The sequence below is a fragment of the Camarhynchus parvulus genome, chromosome 15 (genome assembly GCF_901933205.1).
Source record: "Camarhynchus parvulus chromosome 15, STF_HiC, whole genome shotgun sequence".
Taxonomy (NCBI): domain Eukaryota; kingdom Metazoa; phylum Chordata; class Aves; order Passeriformes; family Thraupidae; genus Camarhynchus; species Camarhynchus parvulus.
This window is the reverse complement of record NC_044585.1, coordinates 6,687,124-6,714,731: the sequence shown is the minus strand read 5'-3', so window position 1 is coordinate 6,714,731 and position 27,608 is coordinate 6,687,124. Positions and strand designations below refer to the sequence as shown.

Genomic DNA, 27,608 nt, shown 5'->3' with positions numbered 1-27,608 from the left:
TTTGTTGTTTCTTACTTTTTATTTAGAAATGTGACTGTTGCTGCCTTATATAATCACAGCAGGACATGCTAGGAAATGCCACTGGATTTCTGCATTGTTCAGGTGAGTTAGAGACTTCGTATTTGGCTTTGAATCTTCTCAATGACGACCCACACTATTCACATGGTGTAACAGCACTGAGGTTAACCAGGGCACGCAGGACCCACCTGCTAGAACCCATTCTCTCTGGACTTTATTTCTATACAGCATCTTAAACATATCCAGCATTTCAGAATAAGCAGCTTGCCCTGCTCCTAAAAGCACCTACTATGTATGTACAGGATAATGAGGGGAAAACCAGCATTTCATCAAAGTCAAATACAATGTACTTTTGTGTTCTTTTGGAAAGAGTCTGCTCCTTTTGTTACCTGTCACTATATTTATTTTAATCTGTTTACTACTTCAGTTTTCCCTGCCTCTGCATGGGCAGATTAATAATTTTATTTGTTTTATGTGTTTTCAAAATTCTGTTTTCTTGTTCTCATCACTGCATGGGTCTGCCTTCTTTCAGTGTGTGCTCTTTTCTCTCACATAGAGATTATTAACTTTTGCAGTAAATGCACAGAGAAGTATCTGATCTCACAATAGGAGCCTTCACTGCATCAAGAGGCATGCCAGTAATTTAGCAAAAACAGGGCATATGAAATGGTCTTTTCTTGCAACATGGATTTTTTTTTTTCACTCTTGCTAATGATTAATGAGTTTAGCTTGGGGACACAATTCTTCAGAAGTTGCAGAGTATTTCTCCACCCTAAACCCAAATTGTGGTTGGTCAAGTTGAGCTCAAAATGACAGACTGTTGTTTGATGATGTGTTGGTCAAGGCAAGGCAATGTGCATCACCTTGGGTTTGCTGAGTTAATGTGGAACAATGGCACAGACCCAACTTAGTCCATATTCTGGTTTCTACCTCACCTAAAAAGATCATTAGTGCTTGTTTAATTACAAGCGCCAAAATAAAAAAATAATAATTAAAAAAACCTGTAAAGCATGGACAAGTTAACCTGTGCAGTTGCATTTACATCATTTGAAACAAAAGTTGATTATTAATGATTATCTTTATCCCAAAAACACAGCCTTCTCCATAGCATCTTCCACTTGCATATATTCCAGATGAGATGGGTAGTTAGTGCATTGGAAATGGGGGCTCTTGCGGACATAGTTAAGGAAATCTGGAGCTCCTGGGAAAATTACATTGTCAGCCAGAAGAACTGAGCCCTTCCTCAGCAAGTTGCATTCCTAGAAAGAAGAGAAATGGCTTCATAGTGGCTGTTAAGCAGACATTGGCTTGAATGTAATGTACTTTCATGTTACCCAGGTATACTTGAGTGCCTGCATCCAAAAACCCATTGTGGTACAGGTCTGCAAGGTCAGAGAGACATAGGAGAAGCTGAGTAATTCTTGATCCTTTGTGGTCATTTGCCAAATTTTTCTGTTTATTAGTACAACATTAGATGCTGATTCTGAAATATCAAATCAAGTGGAAGTGTGTGCTTTGCTCCTCAGTTTTTTTCCAGCTATGTCTACATGATCAGTAAGGTGGCTTTGTTTTGGCTGTCAATGCCTCGTGTTTAAAAACTTCTTTAATACGGCATTAAACTGCTGTAGTAGCTCTTTAGGTCACCTGAGAGTAGCATGTACTGCTCTGGCCAGACTCAGTCAGACTCCAGAACTGCTAAAAGAATGAAAGATTTTCTGTGCTTGTTTTCCTTTCATCTTGAACAACTTCCTGCCATTTTGTTTGGGATCTGGGCATGAAACGAGGTTTTTGCACAACGGAGATCCCTCTGACGAATATCCACAAGACACAACTAACTTGCAGTAGTCACTTCAAGTGCAATGTTTATCCTCAATAAATCTAAAAACCTAATTTTTACTGGTATTTTTTGTCTAGAAGAAGTGCTTATCTGGGCTTACCAGCTGTTTTAAAACAGCTTGTTGTTATCCTGTGGTTACAGGCAGTAGCTGTAGCCAAAACATGTGGTGTTTTTTGTCACTCCCAGTCCATGAGAGCAGCTCTGTTGATGAGTGTCCTGCAGAAGCCGTTGAGCTTACTGCTCTTGCCTCTGGGGACTGAACACCAGTCAGCACAGTAGAAGTGATTTTAGAGACACACCAAATACCCTCCAGTCTGTTTCTATTGCACAGCTTACAGAAGCTTAGAAGAGACAACATATTGGATTTTCCACTGGTCATCAGGATTTCAGATGCTCTTCATGTCTGGCTTTTTTTGTCTGGACCACTTCCAATATATACATATTTCATCTGAATAAATTCATATTCACTATTCATACTGCAATACCTGCTGAGAATACATTTTAGAAAGTTTGTGACATCCGAGAAAATCTTAGGATCTTGTCTTTGTCTTTCTCCTCTTAACTTCACGGGAGTTTTTTTGCAACTTTGTATCACAGTTGCATCAGACTGACCACTACCATGGAACTAAACCGTCTGTTTGCTTTGGCTGTGTTGTGAGGCTAAGTTCTGATAAGGATGCACTGTGGAAAGAGCTCAGTCATCCTTACACAGGCAGTTTAAAAGAAAGCATTCTCTGAGTACAAAATAACTGTACAGAGGGAACATTTTCTTCAGCTACTGCTGTGTAAATTCAATACTAACTGTTCATAACCCCAAACAAATTTCCTTTTCAAGCAGCCTTCTGGAGGACAGGGCTTAAAACTAAAAAAACAGGGAGGCTGGGTCAGAAAATAGTGTTGTAATCCTCAGGCAGGGGTCAGGAAGTATTTGGCAGGTTCTCCATCTAAGAGGCAGGCTCAAAAAAGTGGATTTATTTGTGAAGAAAATAATTGAAAAATGGCACTTCCGTAAAAGCAGGCAGTTGTAGAAAATTCTGTCAGCTAGGAGAGCATCTGTATGTGCTGTGCTGATAGGTACAGATGTTGTCAATCTCAGTTAACACTTGAAAATACCTTCCTATCCAGAAGTCCTTTGCCTCTGCCTGCTGCTGTTAGAGCCAACTTATTTTGTAATACCCACAGTAATGGTCAAGGCAGTTTGGGAAGAAATAAGCATAATTTTTACACATTTGGGGCTGGACATAGAGTTGGACAGCATTTCCCTAGGAAGTGCCTGGCTGGAGCAGTCTGCACTCTTTTTAACATTGCTTTGCAGCCAGTTAATTAGGTGGAGTGTAAGGATTCCAAGACAAGTCATACTCCATGCTACCAAAATAGTATTTCATCAAGAGGCTCTGCTGGCACCACAGACCCAGGCAAAAAAAAGGGGTACTGAGGAAATTAGAGAGGTGGAGCTGGGATATGCAGGTCCCAGGTCTCACCTGCTCCCAGGATCAGGATGGGCTTTGGGTCAAGTGCTCTGGTTGGTGACCCTGCACACACTCCTGGGAGTGCAAGACTCAGGCCGTGTACTCCTCCAGGTAGGATTTCTACTGCACACCTGTATGTTCAGGAAATAGAAGGGTTCAGCAGTACTCACTGAGTCCTGAGCTATGTAGTGTTGGTAGTTGTCCTTAACAAAAGTTTAGGCTCCTGTCCTTCAAATCCTCTTTCCTTGTAAGGCTGCAGTTTTGGCTGCCAGTCTTCATTTTACATCAGATGAGGTCCCTCATAAAGAATAGAGGCCTCACAGACGTGAAGATATTTGCTGCTTTACTTTTAAGACTAGAATAGTGCAAACTGACCTGAAGCAGGATGGTGTCTGGTGTGTATCTGTCTTTCCAGTGGTCCAGGAAGACAAAATCCAGAGTATCCACTTCATATTTTTTTTTCAGCTGGGGAATAATTTCCTCTGAAGGGCCTTCTAGGAGTTTTACCTGAAATACAAATCCATGTGATGAGCTGTGAACCATTAAGAAAAAATCACATGCTCCCAGCTCATTTTAAATTGTAGCCAGGCATCAGGGACCATGTTTATAGCTCAATATTGTGTCAGTTGAATTATTTGGCAGGGTTAGGTCAAATGTACCTTTTTATTTTTGACAAACCAACTCAGTTAAGTTTCAAAAAACAAATTTGGGTGTTTTGGATTTTATTGGTTTTTAAATTTACAACAGAAAAAGTGACCTGTTGTTTTTGTTGTATAATGTGTGTCTTCACTGGAAACATGGAAATCTCCTGTTGAAAACAGTGATTTTAATTACTTTTTTTTTAGTTGTAGTTTTCTTGTAGTCCAAGGGAAGCAAAAATGCAGAGAACAGGTTAGGTTAGAAAAAAGATGGAGGCTACAGTATGTAAAATTTATATAGCCAGGAGAGGGAAGAGACAGGACAGAGGCTGTTACATCTTCCTCACAGGTTTATTGGAGTTAGTACTGTTAAACTGAAAGCAGCTGCTGCACGTGGATTTTTGTTAGGCAAGAACCACATACCCTGAGAGGAGGAGGAAGAAAGTGGTAAGGAAATGTCTGTTTTATGACTCAGAGATAATCAGGAGATAAAATCAGATGGGGAAATGCAGTTTTAGATGTACTGGTACTTCAGGTTCTCTTCAAGAAGTTAAGAAACACATTAGAAGGTCCCTTGGTGGAACTTATTTCCTCCAGTGTTTCCAGCTCCATTGAAGTGAGATGTCTGCTGAATAGACAGGCACTTCTCAGGCATGAATCCCCCAGCCTGGGTGGGGGATATAGACTGGAAACACCTGCATCTCAACCAGCTATAGAGAGTCAAGACACTTCTGACTGCACAAAACTTAGATATGGGCACTGTGACCAGCTAGATTTGGGTAAATACTTCTCATTTGAAGTCCATTGCACATAATACAATTGATTCCTGTGACCTTTTGTAACAAATCGGACCGTGATTCAGTTTTTTGTAGTTAGTCTTGACACCTTTTAGTTTATATTGAGAAACCCAGTATTCTTCTGGTTTTTGGAAAGCAATGTAGTGAAGTCCTGCTGGGAGAGGTCAGGCACTGTAACTAAGCATGAAGCTGGTTAAATTTATAAGGCCCATGGGTACAAGGAAAAAAAAAACAAAACCAAAATCTAACTAGTTTTGCTGTAAAAAATGGTATTTACCTTATCTTGTACTCCAGCAAACTCAATCATCTGTTTAGCTATAGCAGCAAATTCTGGGTTGAACTCCACAGTGAGCAGTCGAGCTCCTGCCTTCAGTAGCCGAGAAATCCTCACTGCTGAGTAGCCACAGTACGTTCCCAGCTCCAGGGCAACTGATGGATTGGCCTCTTCCACTGTCTTGTCCAGAATTTTACCTGATTAAAATGGGAAAAGATTACCTTTTGACAAAACCAAACTGGTTCATATACAGAAGAGCAAGTTAGTGACAAGAAACTTTAAAAAACCATGTACTCAGTTGCTCAACACATTCAAAAATTAAGAGCTGATGTCAAATTACATACTGTATCCTTTGCAAACTGGCCTATGATCAAGTTAATCATGGATATTTTAAGTTTCCAAGTGCAAACTTTCAACTAAAAGAAATCTTAGTTTCACAATATACACATTTCTGAATAAGGAATTCCCTGAATTAATTTATATTCCCTGAATATAACTTATGTAATTCCCTGAATCAACTAATTTATAGTGTTAGAAGGGGGAAATGCAGTAATTTTTCCAAGAATTTACTGCAGAAACTGGCCATATTTGTGAAATATATAACTCCTGGATTTTGAGTGCTCATGTTTGCTGCTAATGTTACATGCTGTAGTCTGATATAAAATTTCTTATTCCAAATACTCATCTTTAAAGGAAAAAAGAAAAGTCTACTTACAAAGCTGCAAAATAACTGGTTTCACTGCATGAATTTGTGGGATGGAAAATATTAGTCAATTATTAACAACATAAAATGTTCCCAAAAAGAAGTGACAGTGACTATATTCAGTCCTTTTGAAGGAAAGGATTTATTTGTGAGAAATTTCCTCTTATTTATATGGCTAGAAACTAGATAACTAAACTCAAAAAGCAGTGGAAGGGATTTTATGCTTAGCCATGGTCATTAAGGGATATTTTTCTGGGTGCTATTTATTAATATGATGATGAGGCATCTTGAGGCCATGTAGTCACTCTTGAAATCTCAGAGACTAAAGATGCTCTAGCTTTGATGGCTTTTATCTGAGGAAAGGCCATCAGAGCAAAATTAGAGTGAAATTATTAAGAATTTAATCACAAATGTTTGAAGTTTAGAGCTTTAACTATTCCTACTCAGCCATGACCCACAGTTCTGCTCACCTAAGCACCCCAGCCAGATATGCTGAGGAGCTACTTTAAAAACTACACATGTCAGAAGAACATTTTTATCACAATGCTTACAGTTGTTTTTCATTAGCTGTGTTAATCCCAGACTAAGCAAATTTCCCCAGAAATTTCCCAGCAAGAGGTGCTTTTGTTTCTAATTCATAAGGGAACATATTAACATTTTGCCACTATAGTTTTTTGAAAAGATTGCTGCTTTCCTGCAGCTATGAAAAAAAAAGGTTTTGTTCCCATATTTTTCTTTAGGAGACAAGAACAAGATGATTTACTTGCTAAATAGCAACAATGTCTGATACTGTATGACATGGGTAGGATTTCTCCCTTCAACAGAGACTTCTCATTTATGCTTGCATATACAAAATTCATATAGTTAAACACAATTTTGGTTTTTTTTTCAATTTTCTATCTTGCTGTTAAGGATCTGAAAGTATTTAACATAATGAATTATGCCTTGAAGGCACCCTATATAAAAAGTATGGTATAATGCAACCCTAGATTTTTCACATAAGTTGCCACTCTGCTTACATGCTTGCAATGTGCACAACACAGAAACCCACATCTGGGGCTGTGACTTTCTGGATGAGTCACTGGAGACCCCTCCTCAAAAACATCTGCACGAGCAGGCACAACTGTTCACAGAACTACTCTGCTAACCACAAGGCTCTTTGGGTTGGTCTTTTTGCAGCAGCAGATGGAAGTACCCATGTGAATACAATCAGATGTCCTGTACTGTGCTAGTCTTGAGGGATCTTTTCAGATGCTGACCCCTGCAACAATTACCTTTCTCATCACCCACGTTCATGGCCCACTCTTTCTGGGAGCAGTATTTGTCTATAGTGTCCAGCACACTACAGGGGTCTCCTCGCACTGCATTCTGCAGCACAAAATTTAAAATCCTCTGTTCTTTGCTCTGATTCATGATGAAATTGGTTACTTTCTCCCGGATTATTTCATTCCAGATAAGGGCAGCGGTGGCATTTTTCCTGATGAGCAACACAATGAGCAGCAAAATGAGAAGCAGGATGAAGACACTGAACAAAGGGACTGAAGAGCTCTCCAGCATCTGGAAGAAAAGAGAAAAACAACCCAGGGTTAAGGTGGCACAGGAGAGGACTGTCCTTTTTGTAAATATTGAGCTAAATAACCCACAACCAACCCTACTGAACAGGAACACACAGAGTTTAATTATGATTGTGTCTAAAGTAGCTGTAAAAGGCTCTCTGTCACTTGGTAATGGATGGTGCTCTGTAGCACTTCCTTTAGAAGCCAATTTTACAGGCAGTCAACAAGTAGCTTTATTTAATGCTCTGGTCCCTTCCCCCACACAGCTGCTCAGTCCTGGCTCCAAGCATGCCACTGCACAAGGAGCTTCCAGCATCAAATCCAACAGGAGCTACAACATCCTCAAAAATTTTGCCTAAGTTACCCAAGACCAATGACAAAGGGATTATCTCATTCTAGGAGATAACAACATTCCTACAAATCTCTTCCTACTTGTTCTTACTTCTCTTTTTTGTTTCCCAAATATCGTCCCAGAAAAATCCTATTTTTTATGGATGGTCTGACCTCCATTCTGTAGTGGGATTTGGCATATACACATGGGGAAAATCTATCCCACTACTTAAATTTTGAATCATCATGCAGAACATATTTTGACTTCAGAAGATGACTGAGTTTCCATGGAGATATGCTCAAGATACAGTACAGCTGATTTTGTTCAGTCATTCTCTTATCTTAGTTGCAGAGCAAGTATGATTTGTTTGGAGCTGTTAAAAGTCTATTTCTTTTGCTTTTAAGCAGTCACCAATGTTAACAGTTACCCTTAATGCTCTTCTTGCAAAGTCTGACCTGAGATGTTCCTTTCAGAGCCTGCCAGCATCATTAGCACATTAATATCTTGTTTCTTGGACCTTCTGAGTATTTTTTTTCCTAGCTAATATGAGCCTGCTTCATTACTTCAACAGGATTATGAAGGCCTGGATGTCAATTTTTCTTTTCCTCTGTGCAGAAGTAGTTCTACTGACCAGGCCCAACTGTCCTGCACCTTTCAGATGGGACTTCAGCTCTTTTTAGTTTTTCTACATGAAAATTTTTTACATTATCTGTCCACTAAAAACTTTGATGGGGCTGTAGAAAGATCATTAGTTTAACATTAAATATCTCTCTAGCTTCGCTTGACTGGTCTTTACTTGGCTTTCATGGCTTAGTTGATTGTATGGTTGTTGTTGATGGATTTGGATTACTGACACAGGTGAGAGATAATTATTCTGAACCCCAAGGAGTGGATGGAGCCCAGAAAACACTTCCTAAGGCCAGCAGATCTCTGACTTTCCTGCCTCTGGACACGTGAAGCTGTGACCCTGCAGACCCATGACTCATTTGGTGGCAGTCCAGCTCCAGTCAGGTCCCTGTAGCACAGAGGAGTGCTGGCATTCAGAATTACTGCAGACACTGCCAGACAGAATTCTCTGGTTACAATGGACACTTTGGCATTCTCTGGGCAGACCTTGCCACAGGCTGTTACTTCAGCACTGTGAGATCCTGCCAGCATGTTTGGGGCTGCCCTTCAAAGATCTGTCAGACAGCAGGAGTGGATGGGAGCAGCAAGATGAACTAGGTAGGGTATTTTGGGGGGAACAGCTTTCCTCCTTTATTGCTTAACATTGATACGAGACCATTTAATGAGATTTCTCTTAACAGGGAGAGACAGCCTCTGTAGGCTAACTCAGCCCTGCTCCCTGTCCTGAGACTTCTTTTTCAGACTGACTGAATCAAGAACTCAGAGGGATCCACTTTTTTCCAGTGCCTCAGATCTTTGCACTTGAATCCCACATGAATGCTACCACACATAAGAGGTACCACACGTTAGAGCAGAGCCCACCTGCCTCCCCAGAGGTTGGTCACAGGTAGAAACAACCTACAGAGTACATGCTGATTTTTCCATTCCTAGATGAGTTCACTTATTTTTAAAGTATCAATGAATGTTTTTCAACTACTGGGTTTTTTATTAATAATATTTCTGTATAACACCCCAGCACCTTCATAAACTGGCAGTATGGGTTGTTCTTAGCAGAACTCCTTCAGGAGGCAATTATCCTGAAAACCACTTTCCAGAGAAGGTACCTTCTGAAAAGAGAGAAAAGGACACTTTTGGTTTTCTTTTTTTTTACGCAGTATTTTTCAAAGTTTGTCCCTCTTAATTTCTGTCTTCTTAGGTGTGAAAATAAATTTAGTGACAGCAGTAGACTGTAAAGGCAGTCTGCCAAGAGCAAGAGGCATGGTGATGGTCATGTACCCAGAGGGGAAAAAGATCTGTACCAAAATAGGTAATTGCTTTCATATTCTTAGCTGGAAAATATTTGATATGAAAATTAAGTGTGTAATTCAACCAATTTAAAACTACCACTACCTAGGAGACAGTCGTGTTATGACAGCTTTAGAAAATGCAACAGTAATTTTAGCTTTAATGTGGATTCATGAGATTCATTAAGTATGCAATAAAAGTTGCATACAGTCAAGTTTCCCATAACCACTTATTACAAGGCAGCCACTTTTATTATTTAATGCTTATACTGAGGTTCCAAATACACAGGTTAGCACTGCAACCTCTTCTGTGCTTTAGAAACTCCATAATAAAGGGAGCCTTCTCTTTGAAAGCTAAAATTTGAAGTGGAAAATAGCAGGCAAATGAAAAATTCAGCAAGGGAATAAACAGAAAACTGGAGGGACAACATTATGAGAAGGAATGAATAACACGTATCAGTACATCTGGTTTTGAGAAGACAGAGTTTAAAAGAAAACATATTAAAATTTCATGCCCAAACCTGTCAAACTACTGATGAGTCTTTCTAAAGCACTGAGTTATTTTCTTATGCATCTAATCTTACTCATTTTGGCAGTTTCATAAGACCAAATCATAACTTGATAATGCAGCTCAGCAGTTTTCCCCTGATGTACACCATAATCAAACAATCAGCATTTGAATGGGAGTACCTCTGCTTCAGTTTACAGAGATTTAAAAAGACATTTTCAAAGAGAGAAGCAGACACAAAATGTGGGAATCTGCTGCCCCAACTTACCTGCCTGTGGAGATGAAACACCTAAGTCATTCCAATGGCTTTAAAAGAAACCATGAAAACTGGCTCAGACTTAGGGATCTGCTATTATGCCAAGAGATGTTAAGTTAGGGGATTTAGTATCCCCTTGCTATCATATGATCTTCAGTTTTTTTAAAATCATAAAAATGCCCATGTGATGGAGCCCAAACCAATACATCCTGTTCTTTATTCTCATGCAGCTGACTCCAGCCATTTCACCAAAGGTTACAATAAGGATCTTTCAGTAATGCTATTTATCAATCCTTCTGGTACATTTTTCCAACCTCTGCTAAAAAATAATTGCTCCTTGAATTCCCTGACATGAAAAAATAAGGATTAGAACAATTGGTAACATCAATTATTAAGGTAAGTCCAAGTAACCAGATTGAGCTGAGATATTTTTTCACTGTTTCACTGTTTCATAAAAACTGTACGAAGTTTTCATAGCACTGTTGGAGGAAGGTGTATGGAAATGTGATGCAACATACTGATTGCAACTGCTTCTCTGATCCCAAACCAACATCCCTTTGCTAAAAGCTGATGTTTATTGAGAAGGAAAAAAGCATGTGAAAGTAAGCACCTTTAAGTGGTCTAAATTTTAACAAAAGCATATACCCTAGTGAGATTCACACTGAGCGGATTAAAGAAGTATCAGATTTGACTATTTAACTATTCTGAAGCTTACATTTCACCACATTATGAGTGATTAACAAGATGTCATTTCCTACAGATGCAAAAATAAGAGATCACAAATATTTAAATATTTGTGATGTGGAAAACTGCTGGATAGAACATTTTTCTAATCAAGGTGAATCCTTCTAAGCCTAATTACAGAGCTTCTCATTACAGTTTTAGCTTGGATAAACTGATACTGCTTTGCTTTGCACTGAAAATTAAGTCCTGAACATTATCACAAAAAACCCCACCCCTTTTGTACAAAGACAGCACATACATTTGCCTGTTATTCTCCAGGGCTGGAATGAGAGTAAACTTTGTGACCCTGAGCCAGGGGACTTAGCTGTGAGTCTCATTTTGGCAATGTTTTTCTAATCTGGCCTTGGATGAGCTGTCTTATCTTGCTCTGTGTTGCCCCAAGAGTTAAAGTGACTGCTACGTGTGTAAACTTTCAATTGTAAGCTGAATAAATCTTTTTCAGAAAGTCCCTGCTATGAATGTATGGATAACACCTGAGGAAAGGCAAAATAGTTTTGTCTGCACAGCAAATGCCTATGTGGCATTATTATTCTTGAGTTTATGAACAAGTGGGAAAATGTGGAGACAAGCAGTGCTTCAAATGCTTTCCTAAAGGGCTTCCAGCCAGCTAACAATTCAGGCCTTTGAGGAAAGATGGTACAGGCAGTCTTGCTGTAATTTTTCATGCATTTAATCTAACTGCCAAGTACTGGTTGGTTGTTTAAGAGTTCATTACGAGTCTCCACACATCCAGACAGTACTTTAGCATTCTGGTGCTAAAGGGTTTAGAATCTAATTTTGACTTTATTAACTCACATAACCTGGTGAATGGGGAGCACTTGATAAGTTTATATTATTCAACCTTTTTCAGCTTCTGCTGAAATGATGCCTTTAGACACTGATGAACTGAAGTAAGCAGAGGATTTGTACACTAGTATGGATATATTAGCTGTTTATGAAGCACTGTGAAAACAATGCAGAAGAGTCAGCACATTTCTACACATATTTTAACAATGTTCTGCACTAGGCCAGAGGAGAGCTGTGCTGTGCTGGGATTGGAGTTTCTGATTCTTAGTCCTGTGCTGTCTTGAATGAGGCAATCTCTCTTTTGTGGCATTTTGTTTTTCTTCATGTTTTCCCAGAGAAAGAAAGGCAAAGTATTTTGGTCAGAAAGTCTAAGCTAACTTCTGCCAAACATATTTTATCCTGTTGCTGTAGGCAACACAATTCAACAACTTTGTAATTTAGTACATTTAAAGGTCAAAAAAAATCTTTTTACCTTCTATTCTTTTGTTACTGTTTATGTATTTTCAAGTGAGTGCAACTGTTCTGTGAAAAATAATCATCGTATTGCCAAATGTGAATAGCTTGTATTTCAATGGAAACTTAGTCTGGGAGTTTGACATTCAGATTTTCCACTGACATCATGAAAACAATCTGAAAAGTCTTTATATAATTTTTCACTATTTCTTGCCTGAAATCTAGATTTTCCTCTCAGTTTTGTTTTTTTTTTCAAATTACTATAATTTAGCTTCACTGCAAACTTTTCTGTCTTCTATAAATGCAAAGTTCTGATGATTATTTTCTGCCCCCATAGCCTTTTGTCTTCCCTCTCCTTCCCTCTTCTCATGTTGAAAGGAAACAAATAGAAATTTCTTCTAACTGAATGAAAGGAAGAGAACAGAAAAGTGCCTATTGCCTACTTGGGAGCCCCATCAAATAAGCTTCATAAGGGTGTTTAAATCCACTCTCCCCACATAGATTTCAATTAGGATAATTGCTACTCACTTAAAACTCCCTTCCCAGTAGCCATTCTCTCGATGGTATTTGGTGCTATTAGCCAAAGCAGAAGGTTTATGTAATGGTTGTGTGCCCCATAAAGAAGTGCAGTGTTCAGAATGAACTGGCCACACAGAGAGGCCTCATCTTCATCCAACATGCAGGTCCACAGGAATTTGTAGCATTCTAATCCACACTGACCTAGTGAACACACTGCACGATTAAAGCCAGACTTTGGGGTGAGAGAACTCTTCAAGGATAAGAAATGCACTTTGCCAGGTCTTTAGCAAGGACAGCTTTTCAGGAATATGACCCTTTCAGGTACCCCTAGGAAGAGTTTGTTTCTGATAGTCCTTATTCCTACTGGAGCACTCCAGATGTGTTTGTACTATTTGTACCAGTGTTTAAGACCAGTGGTTAGGGTGGCTCAGCAGAACTGTACAAATCCTACCTGGGAGGCAGTGGACTGACAAAAGTAGAAAGTGCTCTGCCCTGACAGCACACTAGGAGCTGGTCTGTGAAGAGTTTTATAAGCTGAGATTTTCATGTTCCCCAGGGAGTAAAATCAAGCTGTTATTGAATGATTTTGCCTGAAATGGAGGTAGGGAGAAAGCGCTGAAAGAGGAAAGACCAAACTGGCTAACTGCTCTCAGGACAGACCTATTTCACAGTCTCTTCCTGATATCACAGGGCTGAATCCTTAGTGCCCCAAATCCTCACTGCATGCTCCTGCCCTGCTTCCAAGGCTACCAGCTAATCTACTGTAAATCTGTCTCTCTCCCAGCACAGCTTTCTGCTGTCCACAGGCTGCTCTTCAGGCTGGGGGGAGTGCACGACTCAAACTTGGTAGTGAAGACACCTGCTGAGGGATCTGAAGGATTAGGAAGGAAATCTCTCCTGAAATGATGACTTATTTCTATGAAAATTAACAACTCTATCACACCAGGCAAGGTAGGATTCTCCACAGCATAGCAGGTAATCAAACACTGTGTGGGAAGAGGAAGCCTGAGATAGAGCAGGATAGGGATTGATTTCAAATCCTGAGTGAAAGCTCTCCCCAGAAAAGTGCCTGGAGTGGGCATAGGGGGTCTCTGTCTAGAAATTGCTTTCTGAGACAGCTTTAGAATGGCCTCACACATTAAGGTCTGTTTTCAAGGACTGCTGCCAAAACTATGTTTTTTCAAAAAATTCCCAGTCACTTTTAATTCCAGTGATCCTGAAGGAATGCTGAAAGACAACAGTATGAGACTGGCAGATATAAACTGGGTACCAGTCTGCTGGGAAATATTGCTAAACTTGGATGGCAAATAAGTTGCTTGCAGTGTTGATATGACCAAGCTCTTTTCTATTAATGCAAACTAAAGCTGTAAATCAGGAAGTTTTTCTTCTGTATTTCAATACTGCAAAGCTGTGCGGATGCATGTGGTTCTGAACCTGAGGGCTTTGTTGAAGCCCCTGACTGAGTAAGCAGAAGTGCAGAGACAAAGTAAAGGTTGTTTAAGGTTGTTTACAGAGTTCAGCAGTATGATGTGCTTGACAGTATTGGTAAATATGAGTTTGTTTGTAAAGGACAGAAGGTAAAAAAAAATATCCATTATGGGCATCAGAAGGATACTCTATAAGCACCAACAGGGCTGGCAAGCAAAAGTACTTGCTTTTTGTCTCTTCTTCAGAGATATTTTTGGAGTAGAAGAATTCCCTCTTGAGAATGAAAACCTCCATAAAGTACATCTGCAGCAAAACACTTATAAAATGAGCTATTCAGCCAAATGTGACTGAACTTGAATGTGAAGCTTGACTTGCATTCAGCTTTTTCTTCAATATAAATGAATACCGAATTCCAGCATACTTATAGCTATAAATTAAATTTTCAATTTAGTCAGGGTTATCTCATCTCACTTCTTTCAGCTGTCAAGATTTACAATACAGTACAAATGCATTACACACAAATATGTCCTACTCTTTCTCTGTGAAAGCTGTTGCTGCCCACGGACTGGCTTCCTGACAATGAGTGCCAGTCAGAATGTGGAAAACACCACTTCTTTCAAAAGCACCACTGTTTAAAATAGTGACATTATCTAAGATAACACATCGTGTCAAGCCTGACAAATAAGAAAATATAAATATGTACCTTTCTTAGTATAGCAGAAGCTGTTCCCTCCGATCTTTTCCTGTGCTGCTCTCCTGTGGATTTTACAGAATAAGAGTCCAAGAGCCTGCAGTATTCAGTCACATTCGATCACATCACAGGAATAGCTTATCAGTTCTGTTACACAGACTCTAAAAGGAGCGGTGTCCTTTTCCCCAACTCCTCCTTTCACAGATTCTGCACTCCTTAAAGGTGCTCGGTGCTCTAATAACCGTAGAGAAAGCTATTCATCTGTCCCCTAACGACCGTGCTCTTGTTACTTAGTTACAGCACAGTGAATGCTGACAAAGTCAGGTGTGAGCCAAATCTGTGCTCAGTATAAATGCAATGTGTTCAATCAAGCAACTTCAGGAATGAATTTGGCCCAAGGGATTTAGTTCTTTTTTCAGCTCAGACGTGGCATGCTAAAGCCAGAGCAGAATTGGTAGGAACAAGACCTAGGCATGCGGGTTAAATATAGAGTGCTGCTGGGGCAGGCGAGGTATGGATAGCAAATGGCTTAATAGCAACTACAGGAGGAGCTGCAATCAATACATTATAAATAGCACATTTGAATTTCTGTGGCTTCTAGCTGGAAAAATACTCTGCTACAAACAGCTCTAAGGTAAAGGAAGAGGCTTATTCTAGGAAACCTTGTTTTCAGCTTGTCTGTCTATACTGTTTCCTTTGAGGTGGGAACAATATAATCAGCTGCAATTAAATTGCACCATCGAAGAAAATCAGAAGAAAACCAAAAATCCCAACCACAATATGGTAATAGTTCTCTCCTGTATTCTCACTACAAAACTCAGACCTAGTTGGCAAGTGTTTGAAGCTCAAGCCTAGAAACTTTTTAAAGACTTAAAAAATGTGTTTGTAGCAAGTGTGGCAGAAACAGGAGCTGAAGTTCTGAGAACTTCAGGCTTTGTCAAGTGTTAGGGGAGGTCCTTGAAAGAATTAGGGACCACCTGAGAGCATGACAAGAGAAAACCAAATAATTTTAAGCAGATTAATTGAAAAAAGAATTGTGGCAAAAAATAGGTGGGTGAAGATTGAAATGTTTCTAGTAGCTCTAAACAAAACATAACTAAAGCCCTGCAATACAGCACAGTCCCCAATGTCAATACAGAATAACCTTGAACTATCCCTTCCATGTATAAGAGAGCTTTAGCTCTGCAAATATTTTCTTATAATCTAGACATCAAGCACAACAAAGAATGAAGTAAGCAATACTGCAGTCCAGCTTCACTGACAGTAATTTCCTGTCTGGTCAAAAGCTGGTTGTGTCTGCATGATCCCTCATGCCTCCCACAATTCAAATTAGCAGAGAATTTTTTTTACTGCTGGGCCGTGCAGAAAAGAGTTAAAACAGCAAAACTTACTCAAAGCACTAAGTATACAGCTTTACCTTGTGTAAGTACACAGCTGCTCTTTGGAGAAGTCCTTGCAGTTAACTACAGCCAGTCGTGGGTGGTGTCAGCCCAGCTTCTGCTTAGCAGCATAATTTAGTGCCAAGACTTCCCAGATTGAGCAACATCCCATGACAACACTTCTAAAAGTCTTCTAACTTGGAGCTGAATTATATTCTCCAGGCTTGAAGCATGGGAGGAGCAAACTTGCTTCTGCCTGCCCACAGCTGTTTACTTGTGCGATAAAAGCTACGCCTGCAAGTAACCCTTGCTGTTGTCTACATATTTCATTCCATAAGTAAAAATGGTGAATGGCAATAACTGCAAGTTAGACAAAGCTAGAGGTTAAGTTGGTTAAGACACCTAAACTGTGTGATAATGTCCATAAATTGCTTCCAAGTTAATAGAAAGTTGAAATCTTGTAAGATGTTATGGGGTATTTTCTTCCCCAAGAGAAGTTTCTTTGGTAGCCTGATGGACATTGGTTCATGCCTCTCTTTAATTTACCTGTTAGCCCAACACATGGTCTTTATAAGTATGGATATTTTTGCAATTTTTTTTTCTAATGTACTAACAATGCTACAAACTCCACAGTGCGTAAATTTATATACTATCTATATGACTTATCCTTGTCTAGACAGTAAAAATCTGCCCTGATATTAATACATATTATTATTATCTGCCCTGATATTAATGCAGAGAGCTACAAATGTATTGGTGTAATACAATTTTTATGTAGGGCCAAGATCCTAAAAGATTTCAGAATATCTATCAGGTACTGGATTCCCAGGGTACACCTATGGGAAGGTGCAGAACCAGGATGCATTAGCCCGGGAGCAACATCACATGAATGGCAGCAGCTCAGGAGAACTGGCTGGTTCAGGCTGACTCACCCTGACAGTCGCCACTTCAGCTTGATCTGGCTGCACAAACTTGAGCAGACTTGCTCATGGCCAGAGCTCCCAGCTGCAGTCACATGATGCAGCGTGGCAGGGCCATTCCCACTTGCTGTGCATAGCACGGAGCCAGAGCTTTTCCCCCTAAATCCATGCCTGGCATAACAACAAATGGCATTCCCTTCTTCTAATAACCCTGGACAAAGACTGGTTTTTAAAAGCCAAAACAAAGGGAGACAGGAGAGCTAGCACATTATCATAAACCCCACAGATCATGTGAAACACTGAGTGGAAGAAAATTCTTTTGAGCTTGCATTTTCAGAATAGCAGGAGGGATTTTCTTTCATGGGAATTTGCTGTTTTCCACAGTCAAATTAGTCTGTCTTACTAGAAACATGAAAAAGAGGAATTTTGAAGAAAGGAAGCACCACTCATGTCTGAATCAGGAAACTGCCTGTCAATATCTAAAACAGGAAACAGCTAAAAGAGAAGAAAAGTGGCCAGAAAAGTTGTGCTCTAAATTTGAACAGATAATACAAGCAGTTAGACTATTTTGTGTTTACAGTGCCTCTTAAAAGGTTATCAGGAAGACTGAAAAAACCTTTCAGCTTTCAAAGACTTTATAACTCATCACAAAAACTCTGAAGCAGTTAAGTCTACCACATTTCTCTCTTTTCTACCCTCACGTTTTTTGGCAATATGTGCTGAAGCATTTGAATGAAGCCAAGAACTTGTGTTACTTGAAGCTTCATCTGTTTCTGCTTTTTTTTCCCCTTACTTGCAATCAATTACTTGTTCAGGACAAACTATGAACAGAAGATCTATGTTAAGGAAGGAAGGAACAAATAAAAAGGCACAGATTAAATTCTGAACTAGTCCTACTCTGAGACAAATTTCTGAAAATAATTCTTGAATAATCTTTAAAAGAGAGAGATGGTAAGAAACCAAAAGGTCCTACCTGATGTGGAGACAGCTTAGTTCAACCAGCAACCCAGCAGAGTTCACTGCCACTCTGTAAATTATTCATTAGGTCACGCCACAAAATGCAACCTCTGAGAGAATCGATTTCCCACCCCACCCACTAAAAAGGACACAAAGTGATGACTTCCAAAGACAGTATCTACCTGACACCTCTCTTCTTGTCCCCACCCTCCCTGGCTGCTGATCTGGGAATGTAAGACATAAAGGAAACTATGCCAGAAAAACAGGAAAGAGAAGAAGATGCACTTGAAAAGTCAAAATTTTTTAAAGGTTTGCTAGAAAAAGTATTTGGCCCTGGTCATCTTCGTGAGGGAGAATTTAAGTAAGCCATTGATAAATGTAATAAAATGTATTTCCTACGAAGGAAACAACACACAGAATCGCAAGCTGTCTTTACAATAAATTCAAAAGGAGAAAGTCTGCCTGCTAACAAAATCAATTCATGACTTACAAAGCACCTTTTTTATTGAATGAATTTGTGTACATTTCTGATACAGGGTGTCTCCTTTACCCTGTTAAGACCACACTCTTTAAAGTATATTGAATAAACATCTCCGCCTGGAAATAAACCAAACCACAGCTAGTGTATAAGTTCATTTATGACTTCAAATATGACAAGCTACAACTAACAAAATTAGTGGAAATATGATGCTAAGTCTGATAACTATCTCGGAAGAAGTTTTTTTTAATCTCAGTTTTGGAAGTATATGCTTTCACTGCAGAAACACAAGGCTTTATCTAAATGATTCCTGATAATAGAACATATTTGCTGCTAAAGGACTTAAATGCTTGTTTTCTTAAAATAAATTAAGATATATATTTTATATATATATATAAATTATAAATTATATATATATATATATAATGTGTATCACTAATTATCTAATCAATATAATGCTAACCACAAAATAATTAAATTAAGAGTAGAAAGCCATATGAGCTGAGCCAGGAGAAACCACATTTGATAACCATTATCTGTCTCCTGCCCCTGAAAAAGAGTTTTGAAGTGCAGCACAGACACACATACTCAGTGCTGACAGAAGGAAATACCAGGGGCTGCTGTTCTTACTGAAACTGTCACCATCAGCACACCCACTCCTCGCTGCTGCTATTTGTCTCTATCACTCTCAAGGATCAATCAAGCCTGTGAGAATGAGCAAGAACAAGTAGAATGGCACAGCACAGATTTTGGACTTTCTTCTGAAGCTGGTTCTGATGGGAAAGCCTGTGGGGCTGCACTGTGCTTTACCCTGAGCTGTGGGACACAGCCACAGGGCTGGGCACACCCCAGCATCACATGGTCACACCGCGGCACAGCACCAGCTGTACTTTCTAATCTGAACCTCCTTTAGTGTTTTAAGGTCATTTCCTCTCATCCTTTCACTTGAGGCACAGCAGAAGAAACCAACACCACCTTCCTTTCATTTGATTCAATTTAGTTTCACTTTGCTTTGCCACATTTAAGGCCTTTCCTTATTACAGAACACCATAATGCTGCAGGGACATCTCACATAAACTTGTTTTGTGTCTGGGGAGAGTTAATTCTACCCTTGATCCTACATGTCTGAACTAAATCTGTGTGAAGAGCATATGCTCAACTCTGCCTGATTCAACTCAGAATAGTGGTTAACATGCAAAGCTGAAACAACTTTGCATGCATGCATCTTGAAAAGCATAAAAAAATATATCTGAATATGATTGAGGTTTCTTTAATTCAAAGGCCTCTCAGTATCCTCTACTGAGATGTCTTTCTTTCTACTGCTGTTGCAGTGAGTAACCTTGTTTCTAGTGATAACAGGGGGTTTGCCTTTGTTTTCTTGTATTTTGGGGAAGGAGGTTTAATAGCAATGATGCTGGGAAAAAATCATCAATCCACTTACTAAAGTGATAATAATTCCTGGTTCATGTATTTTCAAACATTAATGGAATGAACAAAAATAATGAGACTACACTGGAGGTGAAGTGAAGAAAACGTTCTGAGTATTTTAATTTCCTGCCATCTCTCCTCAGCGGTGGACCAGAGGATCGATGTTTTCTGAAACAAAATGGTTGGATGCTGCCCCCTTGTGAGCAAGGCCCCTGCTCCAAAGCTTGAACCACGACTGCCTAAAACAATTTTTTTTCTGTAGAAAAAGCATGTGATTCTCTTGTCCCAAACTCTGCTTTTGGCTGTAGTAGCACTTGACACATATGACCCACTACCTACAGCAGCAGGCAGGGCGAGTACTGAGCTTCAGTGAAGGCCAAGCTAGCACCTCTGAACAAGGAAAACTCGTGCCTTTGATTTGTTTTGATCAATGCCAGCTTTGAGGCCTTTTACCTCAGGCTGTCAGAACACATCATTAACATTATCATGGCATTATTAACTCTCAGAGCTCCCATTCGGGATAGGTCAGCAGCATCGCCCTGGTTCAATCAATAGCAGGCATGTGGCACAGGGATAGGGATGCTGCTGGAGGCTGAGGCACTGGAGGCACTCTGAGAGGGTGTCCCAAGCAGAAATCTGTCCCAGCACAGCCCAGCCATGTGTGCAAGCTGTTGGTGCAGATCGGGGCCCCACTCCAGCATTCCAGCAGAGGAACCCCTTGCTCCAGACCTGAGTCCTGCTCACAGTCCTGAATGTATCATAGTCACAGGAACATGGAATAACACCGAGTGTAGCCTCTAACACCTCATAGAAGGTGCATTGTTCAAACCTCCTCAGAGGTTTCTGTTAGCCAGTGACCTGCACCTGAGGAGGGGCTGTGGCAGCTCCTATCACCACGTCTGCTACAGAGGAATGGCTGACTCAGAGGGGAAAGGACAGGTCTTGGACATCAGTGAAGGTTTTGGGCTGTCATCATGATCCTTGTCTTTCCCAAAAGGCCTTTCCCAAGCCCTTTCTACAGCAGGATCTCGGGGGCAGCCAGTCAAGCAAACCGTGATTTTTTTTTTTTCCTTCCAAATGTCTAACTTTAACACAAATTTTAACTGATTTTAATTGAGAAGCCCAGAACTGGAATGCTACATCCAGTTCTGGGCTCTTCAGTATAAAAAGACAAGGGGCTATTGAAGAGGGTCCAGCAGAGGCCATGAAGGTGATGAGGGGGCTGGAGCATCTCTCATGAGGAGAGACTGTGGGAGCTGGACCTGTTTAGTCTGAAGAGAAGACTGAAAGGAAACTCATTAATGATATGACAGGATGAGAAGCAATGGCCATGAACTAAAATACACGAGGTTTTACCTCAACATGAGGAACAACTTTATGTTGGCGGTAGCAGAGCGCTGTAACAGCTGCCCAGCGAGGTCGCGCTGTCTTCCTCTCTGGAGACATTCCAAACCACCATTCCACCTGCTCCAGGTGGCTGTGATTTCTACGGGAGGTTTGGACTAGGTGGTCTCCAGAGGCCCCTTCCAACCCTAACGATTCCGTGACACTGTGTGTGATTCGCCAGAGCCTGTGCCCGCCTCCCCCAGCGCCGTGAGGGCTCCGGGCCGAGCGCTCCCCTCAGGCGGCTCCCGCGCGATCCCCACGGGGCCCCGCCGCCCTCCGTTCAGGCGCCGCGCGGCCAGCCCGTCGGGTCCTGGCGGGCGCGGGGCCCTGTGCCGTACAGCATGGCGGCGCTGTGGCGGCGGGCGCGTCCCCCGCCAGTGTCGGGGCTGTGCCGTACGCTCCGAGCGCTCTCAGGTACGCGGTACCCGCGGGGCTCGGGCCCGGCAGCGGCCGCGAATTCGCCGCTCCCCGCGGAAAGCGGCGGCCCGCGCCTTCCGACGCCCAGAGCGCCCGGGGAATGTCCCCCAAGCCTTTCCCACCACCCGTAGATCACAGACTCGAGCGGCTGCTGTGGCGACGGGGCCGTCTCTCCGCTCTACTCCGAGGCGAGGCGGGCGGCCGCCTCCATCCGTGAGGGCTCTGTCAGCCACCGCCGCGCCCGGTGCTCCCGCGGAGCCCGTCGCTCGGCCCCTGGGCGCTGAGGGACCCCCGGGTTCAGAGGACGGTGCAGCGGGGTGGGGGCTCCGCAGTGGGGCTGGGGCTGCCCAGAGGCAGCCAAACCTTTCCTTCGGAATCAGCGCCGAAGGGTAGCGGCCCTCCCCGCCCGCTCGGCAATTTAGGGCAATCCCCCCCGCCCGGGCTCGGACGCTGCGTGGACTCGGTGCCCGCCCTGCCCGTGACGGCTCCGAAAGCAGCAGCGGCCCTGAGCCCTCCCTAGAAGGAGTCATCGCTCACCTGCGGCTGCTCCCGCCGCCTCACACCGCGCCGGGAGCCGGGGCTGCTTTGCTCTGTGCAGTGGCCCAGGTGGCAGCAGGGCCCGCTTCCCTCTGACCGCGTCCCACGCCCCGGCAAGGCACACACGGCATGTAAAGCTTTGAGTCCGATAAGGCGACCCCACAGAAAAAATGTCTGCGTAAAACTCGCTGCTGTAATTCCCAGACAGAGACCAGTACTGGATCCCAGTTACATTAATTATGAGACTCTTGGGACATCGTGTAAAAATTTAATCTATTTTCTCACTTTGTTCGAAGTGCTTTATTTCCTGTATTTCATTTAGAAAACCAGAGTAGATAGCTTAATGAGCAAACCACAGCGCTAGAGTGAAGAGAGGAAACCCCAAATCAGCAATAATCAATTATAAAAATAAGTGTACTCTGATACTGTCCTTCTTACATACCTCTCCCATCTTCCTGATCTTTTTCTATTCCTTCTTTTTTTCACATCGTCTTCACAGGAAAGAATGAGTATGATCTTCTGGTCATTGGTGGAGGGTCTGGAGGCCTTGCTTGTGCAAAAGAAGGTTTGTATGCATAAATAACTAACAGAAGTTTTGGTTTAACTTCAGTGGGGTGTAAGGAAACTAAGGGAAGTGTTACTGATAATCTTAAAGCTTTTTAAGTAGCATAGTACGCTCAGTACCTGTACATTAATTATTAACTTAGCTCCATATGGTTAATCTGCAAATTGATTCACACCCTCAGATGGCGTGATCTTTTTTGGCTTTCCTCTTAACCTTTTAAAAAATATTTATTGTTTTGTCATGGGAAAAACTAATAAGCTTTAATTTCACTGTTGTAAAAGTATTCAGAGTACCTCCATAGATACTGTATTTTTTTATACCATTCTCATTTATATGTTAAAACAACAATACCTTCAGACTGTTTCCAAGATCTAACTGCGGTAGAGAACCTTGCGCTCTTTGTATCTCAGGGTAGCATGTTCAACAGCCCACAGTGTTCTTAAACATCTCATTTGAGGTCAAATTGCATTTTTAGGGTCAGTGGAAGCTGGAGGCCCCAGTCTGGGTTATTAAGCATCTTCCAGAGAATTTGCTGACTATGTAGGCAGGTTGGGTCTCTGGTCTGGTATCTTGAGTTAGACAGAAAAAATCACCAGCTGTCATCTCCTGTATTTTATCTGTGTCTGTGCTACTAAAAATGTTTATGTTTGTGTATTTCTCCTTCCTCTAAATATCTTACCTTGCTTCTTTGTTTACAGCTGCTCAGTTTGGAAGAAAAGTGGCTGTTCTGGATTATGTTGAACCTTCCCCACAAGGTATGGAAGAGAAGTAACAGGGTAATAATTGGACATGCATATAATTCAGCTGCTCAGGTGAGCAGGTTGCTTCAGACAGCAGTGTCCAAAGCCTGTTTTGCTTGGAGTAAAGTCCTTAAGCCCAGTTTGTGCCATGGCTTGTTCTCTCCAAGATGAACCAGCTGTGCCTGCTCCCCTGTACATTAAGCTTGTTAGCAGTACTTGATGCTACCGTTTATAGTGGACTTTGGACTTATTTAAGTGAGAATATTCCCTCTGTCAAAATGTTATTTACAATTTCTAAAAATTACTAATTGTGTCATGCTGAGGCTCCTTGTACACAATGCACAAAATGAGATCTGCAAACATGAATGTTTAGTTACTGAATCTTCTGAGCTCTGAGAAAAATCTTTAGATGGTTTGAATTTTAGAAGAAAAATATACAGAGATGTTGTTATTTGTTATCAAACAAGTGAGCACAAAGAAAGTTATAAACTGATCTGTAGGAGATGTTAAACTGTGTTGTTACAGAACTTCTTACTTCCCATGGACCCAACTGCATTGTTACACTAATCTAATTTACTTTTTTTTTTTTTTTCTTTATTTTTTCCCAAGGGACCGCATGGGGACTTGGTGGAACTTGTGTGAATGTTGGCTGCATTCCTAAAAAGCTTATGCATCAAGCAGCCCTTTTAGGGAGTGCCCTTAAAGATGCCCAACACTATGGCTGGAATATATCCCAACCTATTCATCATACCTGGTAAAGACTGTTGTTTATATCCACTCCTATGTGCTGCAAATGCATAACAATAACTTTTTCCCAGCTGGTGTTTATTTTGGGACCGTTAGGGAAGTGAATTTTGCATGTGAAATTTTAGCCTGGTACTTGTTAAAAAACAGAATTAGTTTCTGGTTTCTCAGGGCAGAAATTATGTTGGTTTGGACTTGATAATTTTCTTTTACAACAAAAAATACAGTGGTTCATTCCTCATTTTCAGCATATATCTTTGCCTATATCTTTGTGTTGCATAACCTGAATTTGTAATATGATGACTTCATGTTCAGTCTCTTGTTTTGTGGCAGGTCTGTGATGGCACAAGGTGTTCAGAATTATGTGAAATCCTTGAACTGGGGACACAGAGTGCAACTACAAGAAAAGTAAATAAGACTTTGAAGTTTGTCTTTCTTCCCACAGTCAAGGAGGTGCTCTTGCCCTTGTAGAACTGCAGAATTGCCTTTGAAGCTTCTATCTAGAGCTAATATTTTGAGTCTGTAAGTCCTTTCTTCTGGGGTCTGTAAGTGCCCCTGTCAATGTAAGTGGTCTCTTCCTCTCCCATTTTCCTTTTTGGTGAAATAGTGGTTGTCACTGACCATACACAAAAGCTTTCTAGCAGTGCAGTGATGCTCTCTTAGCATCTCTCTTAGCATCACCTAGTCTGGAGAGGTTTTGCATTAGTCAAGGTTTCTTAAGATACTTTTGATCTTATCCCCCAAAATTTCTATGCCATATAAACCCACAGCTAACACTGTGCTAGAGCAGCAGATTTTTTTTTTCAGCATGCAGTTCCTTTTATAGAGAAATTATAATAGAAAATTGAACAGATTCTAGTCTTGTTACTCCTGCTGAGGCACTTTGGTGTGTTCTCAAATGAGCATGGTATCAGAAATGCTATAGATAATACTAGTAATGCTATGGCTAACAGAAAATGTATTTTCTGAAGCAGTCAATAACCTGATCTCAAAGTTTATTACAAGGTTAAGTTACTTTTCTGTATAGAGGAGTTAAGTGTGACACAAGAATTAAGTGACAAATTATGACAGATCTGCAAACAGTCCTATGAAATGAGATTCCTTCCTTTTACTGCTCTATGCCTGGTTGCTACCCTTTTTAGCACTTTAATACAGAAAAGGTAGCTGATTGTATTTCATACCTATTCTTGTTAAGTGTACATGGCTGATGCTGTTTTCTTCTAAACAGGAAGGTGAAATATTTCAACATAAAAGGAAGTTTTTCTGATCCACATACAGTCCGTGGTGTAACAAAAGCAGGTAAAGAGGTGAGCTGCTCTGCTGATTTCTGCAGTGTTGTTCACTTGGAACATTTCAGGTCATTTGGGAGTGAGATTGTCGTTTGCAAATTGTTTGAGGTATTCACTATTGTTTTAGTGAGTGAGATTTGCATTTTCCACTTAGAGAAGTTGTTTATGAACTTGACTGGTGCCTGCTGAGTCCCCAGGCTAGCCTGTTGGATGCTATTGCTTTTTTCTGCGGGTGGAAATGCTGAGACAAAAGATTTTGGTTTGATTTGGTCAGTCATGCTGATGCTCACAGAAATGTAAGTTCTGAGAGATGAGAATTAGGTTGCTCTGAGCTGTTTCCCTCCTTCAGGTGATTTGTAGGGGTGATTAACTCGGTAATACCAAATTGTGTGTGGGAGGCAATTAGTGTGAATGCACAGCTGGGTCACATAACAGAATGGTGGCCACTGCTGCATATTTAACAAGGCCTGAAAGTGCCTTTTTAACACCTTTTTGAGGGTAATTGTTTAATGTTACTGATTTGTATCAGCTTGAAGGTCAGGTTTTTGGGGGTAGGTGCCTAGGATTTTCTAGAAACAGTCTCCTTTTGAGGTAGCTTAACTTCAGGCCCGAGATAGAACTTACTGCTGTGATCTCTGTGTTTTATCCTGACAAGAAATTGATTTTAAAAGTGTCGTTTGTGCATAACTATTGCTTCCAAGTAGTCATCAGAATCTTGTGCAGTGTAAGAACAATTGCATGGCTAATATTAAAACAAAACCTAGTAGAGAATGGGTGGGAGAAATTCTGCAGGTATTAGTTTATCTCTACCCTTTTTTTAATGAATTGCTGATTATTATGTCACATAAATAGCAGATGGTAGTGCCAGTTTTCTCATTGATCACTCATTTGTACATAGATGAAATCCAAAGACAGATACAAGGATTGCAAATGCTTCATTTTGATTTTTCATTTTTGTTTGTAGATTGTTGTTACTGCAGATAATATTGTCATTGCTACTGGAGGAAGACCAAAATACCCTACACAGGTAAGTTACCCTTCCATTTGACAACTCCAGTGCTTTGCTGAGAAGCAGAACACAGTGAAGGAGGATAAAGAATGTAAAAATAAAGCAACATATGAGAGATTTTTGTACTCGTGTCACACAAAAAAATGTCTTTACATAAAGGATGTTGTCTATGGAAATGTTTTTCTAAAAAGCCAGTTTGCTCTGATTCAGTATGTTGGTGTTGCTTAGAGCTGTAGGATAATTCAGGTTGGAAGTTGGCAGCCCCAGATATATTCCCCTTGGTCTGTATTTCAGCCAACACAGCCTGAATTGCTATTAGCTTTTATTGCTGACAGGATTTGCATTGTAGATTCACCTGTGTGATCATAGGTTGCAGGTGCATTGGAGTATGGAATCACAAGTGATGATATCTTCTGGTTAAAGAAATCTCCTGGAAAAACGTAAGTTACCTTACCATGGCTGTAATAGATGCTGGCATTCCTACCTTCTCTATATAGCAAGGTGAAAAATGTTCAAAATTGCCTTTTGTACGCCAATTTTTCTTCTGTTTTCCTTCTGAAAGTGTGCTTTGCAATGCAGCATTATCATACTACCAAACTTCATTAGTAACTGATAGCTCTTCCCCCTCCTCCTCTTATGAAGTTCCTTCCTAAAATCAAATTAAAAACGTTTTCACCGTGTTAGGTTGTGCTGTAGCGATTACACTCCAAGTCACAAGAGGGCAGCATGAACTCACCTGGGGCTGCTCAGTCCCCGTTCCTCAATTAGGGGGGAAGCTCCAACATAATTTTGCTTTCTCCTAAGTTGTGGCAGTTCTGATAACAAAAGAAAATATGAAGAG

At 40.9% G+C, this 27,608-nt stretch overlaps 2 protein-coding genes across 12 annotated transcripts in view; one reads left to right on the top strand and one right to left on the bottom strand.

The window, feature by feature from the left end:
• COMT (catechol-O-methyltransferase) lies at window positions 1-22,525 on the bottom strand. Of its 10 annotated transcripts, none has more exons than XM_030958660.1 (6): window positions 22,421-22,487; window positions 9,269-9,356; window positions 7,011-7,293; window positions 5,037-5,230; window positions 3,700-3,831; window positions 1-1,277 (listed from the first exon to the last, which is right to left on the bottom strand). In XM_030958660.1, exons 2-6 carry the CDS (start codon window positions 9,272-9,274, stop codon window positions 1,098-1,100), a joined length of 795 nt encoding a protein of 264 aa, XP_030814520.1. In that variant the 5' UTR covers window positions 9,275-9,356; window positions 22,421-22,487; the 3' UTR covers window positions 1-1,097. The 10 variants fall into 10 exon arrangements, with proteins under 10 accessions (XP_030814520.1, XP_030814518.1, XP_030814523.1 ...); XM_030958658.1 differs by lacking the exon at window positions 22,421-22,487 and adding an exon at window positions 16,310-16,681; XM_030958663.1 differs by lacking the exons at window positions 9,269-9,356; window positions 22,421-22,487 and adding exons at window positions 14,931-14,983; window positions 16,336-16,681.
• Window positions 10,667-27,608, top strand: part of TXNRD2 (thioredoxin reductase 2) — a 43,343-nt gene continuing 26,401 nt past the window's right edge. Inside the window, exons 1-9 of one of the 2 annotated variants that reach the window (XM_030958654.1) lie at window positions 10,667-10,693; window positions 13,584-13,750; window positions 22,920-22,985; window positions 23,684-23,740; window positions 24,335-24,479; window positions 24,803-24,877; window positions 25,698-25,776; window positions 26,723-26,785; window positions 27,137-27,207. In XM_030958654.1, coding sequence (XP_030814514.1) covers window positions 24,394-24,479; window positions 24,803-24,877; window positions 25,698-25,776; window positions 26,723-26,785; window positions 27,137-27,207 — 374 coding nt within the window. In that variant the 5' untranslated portion in view covers window positions 10,667-10,693; window positions 13,584-13,750; window positions 22,920-22,985; window positions 23,684-23,740; window positions 24,335-24,393. Of the gene's footprint in view, window positions 10,694-13,583; window positions 13,751-21,792; window positions 21,881-22,919; window positions 22,986-23,683; window positions 23,741-24,334; window positions 24,480-24,802; window positions 24,878-25,697; window positions 25,777-26,722; window positions 26,786-27,136; window positions 27,208-27,608 lie in introns of those variants that run through there. The other variant, XM_030958653.1, reaches the window with a different exon arrangement.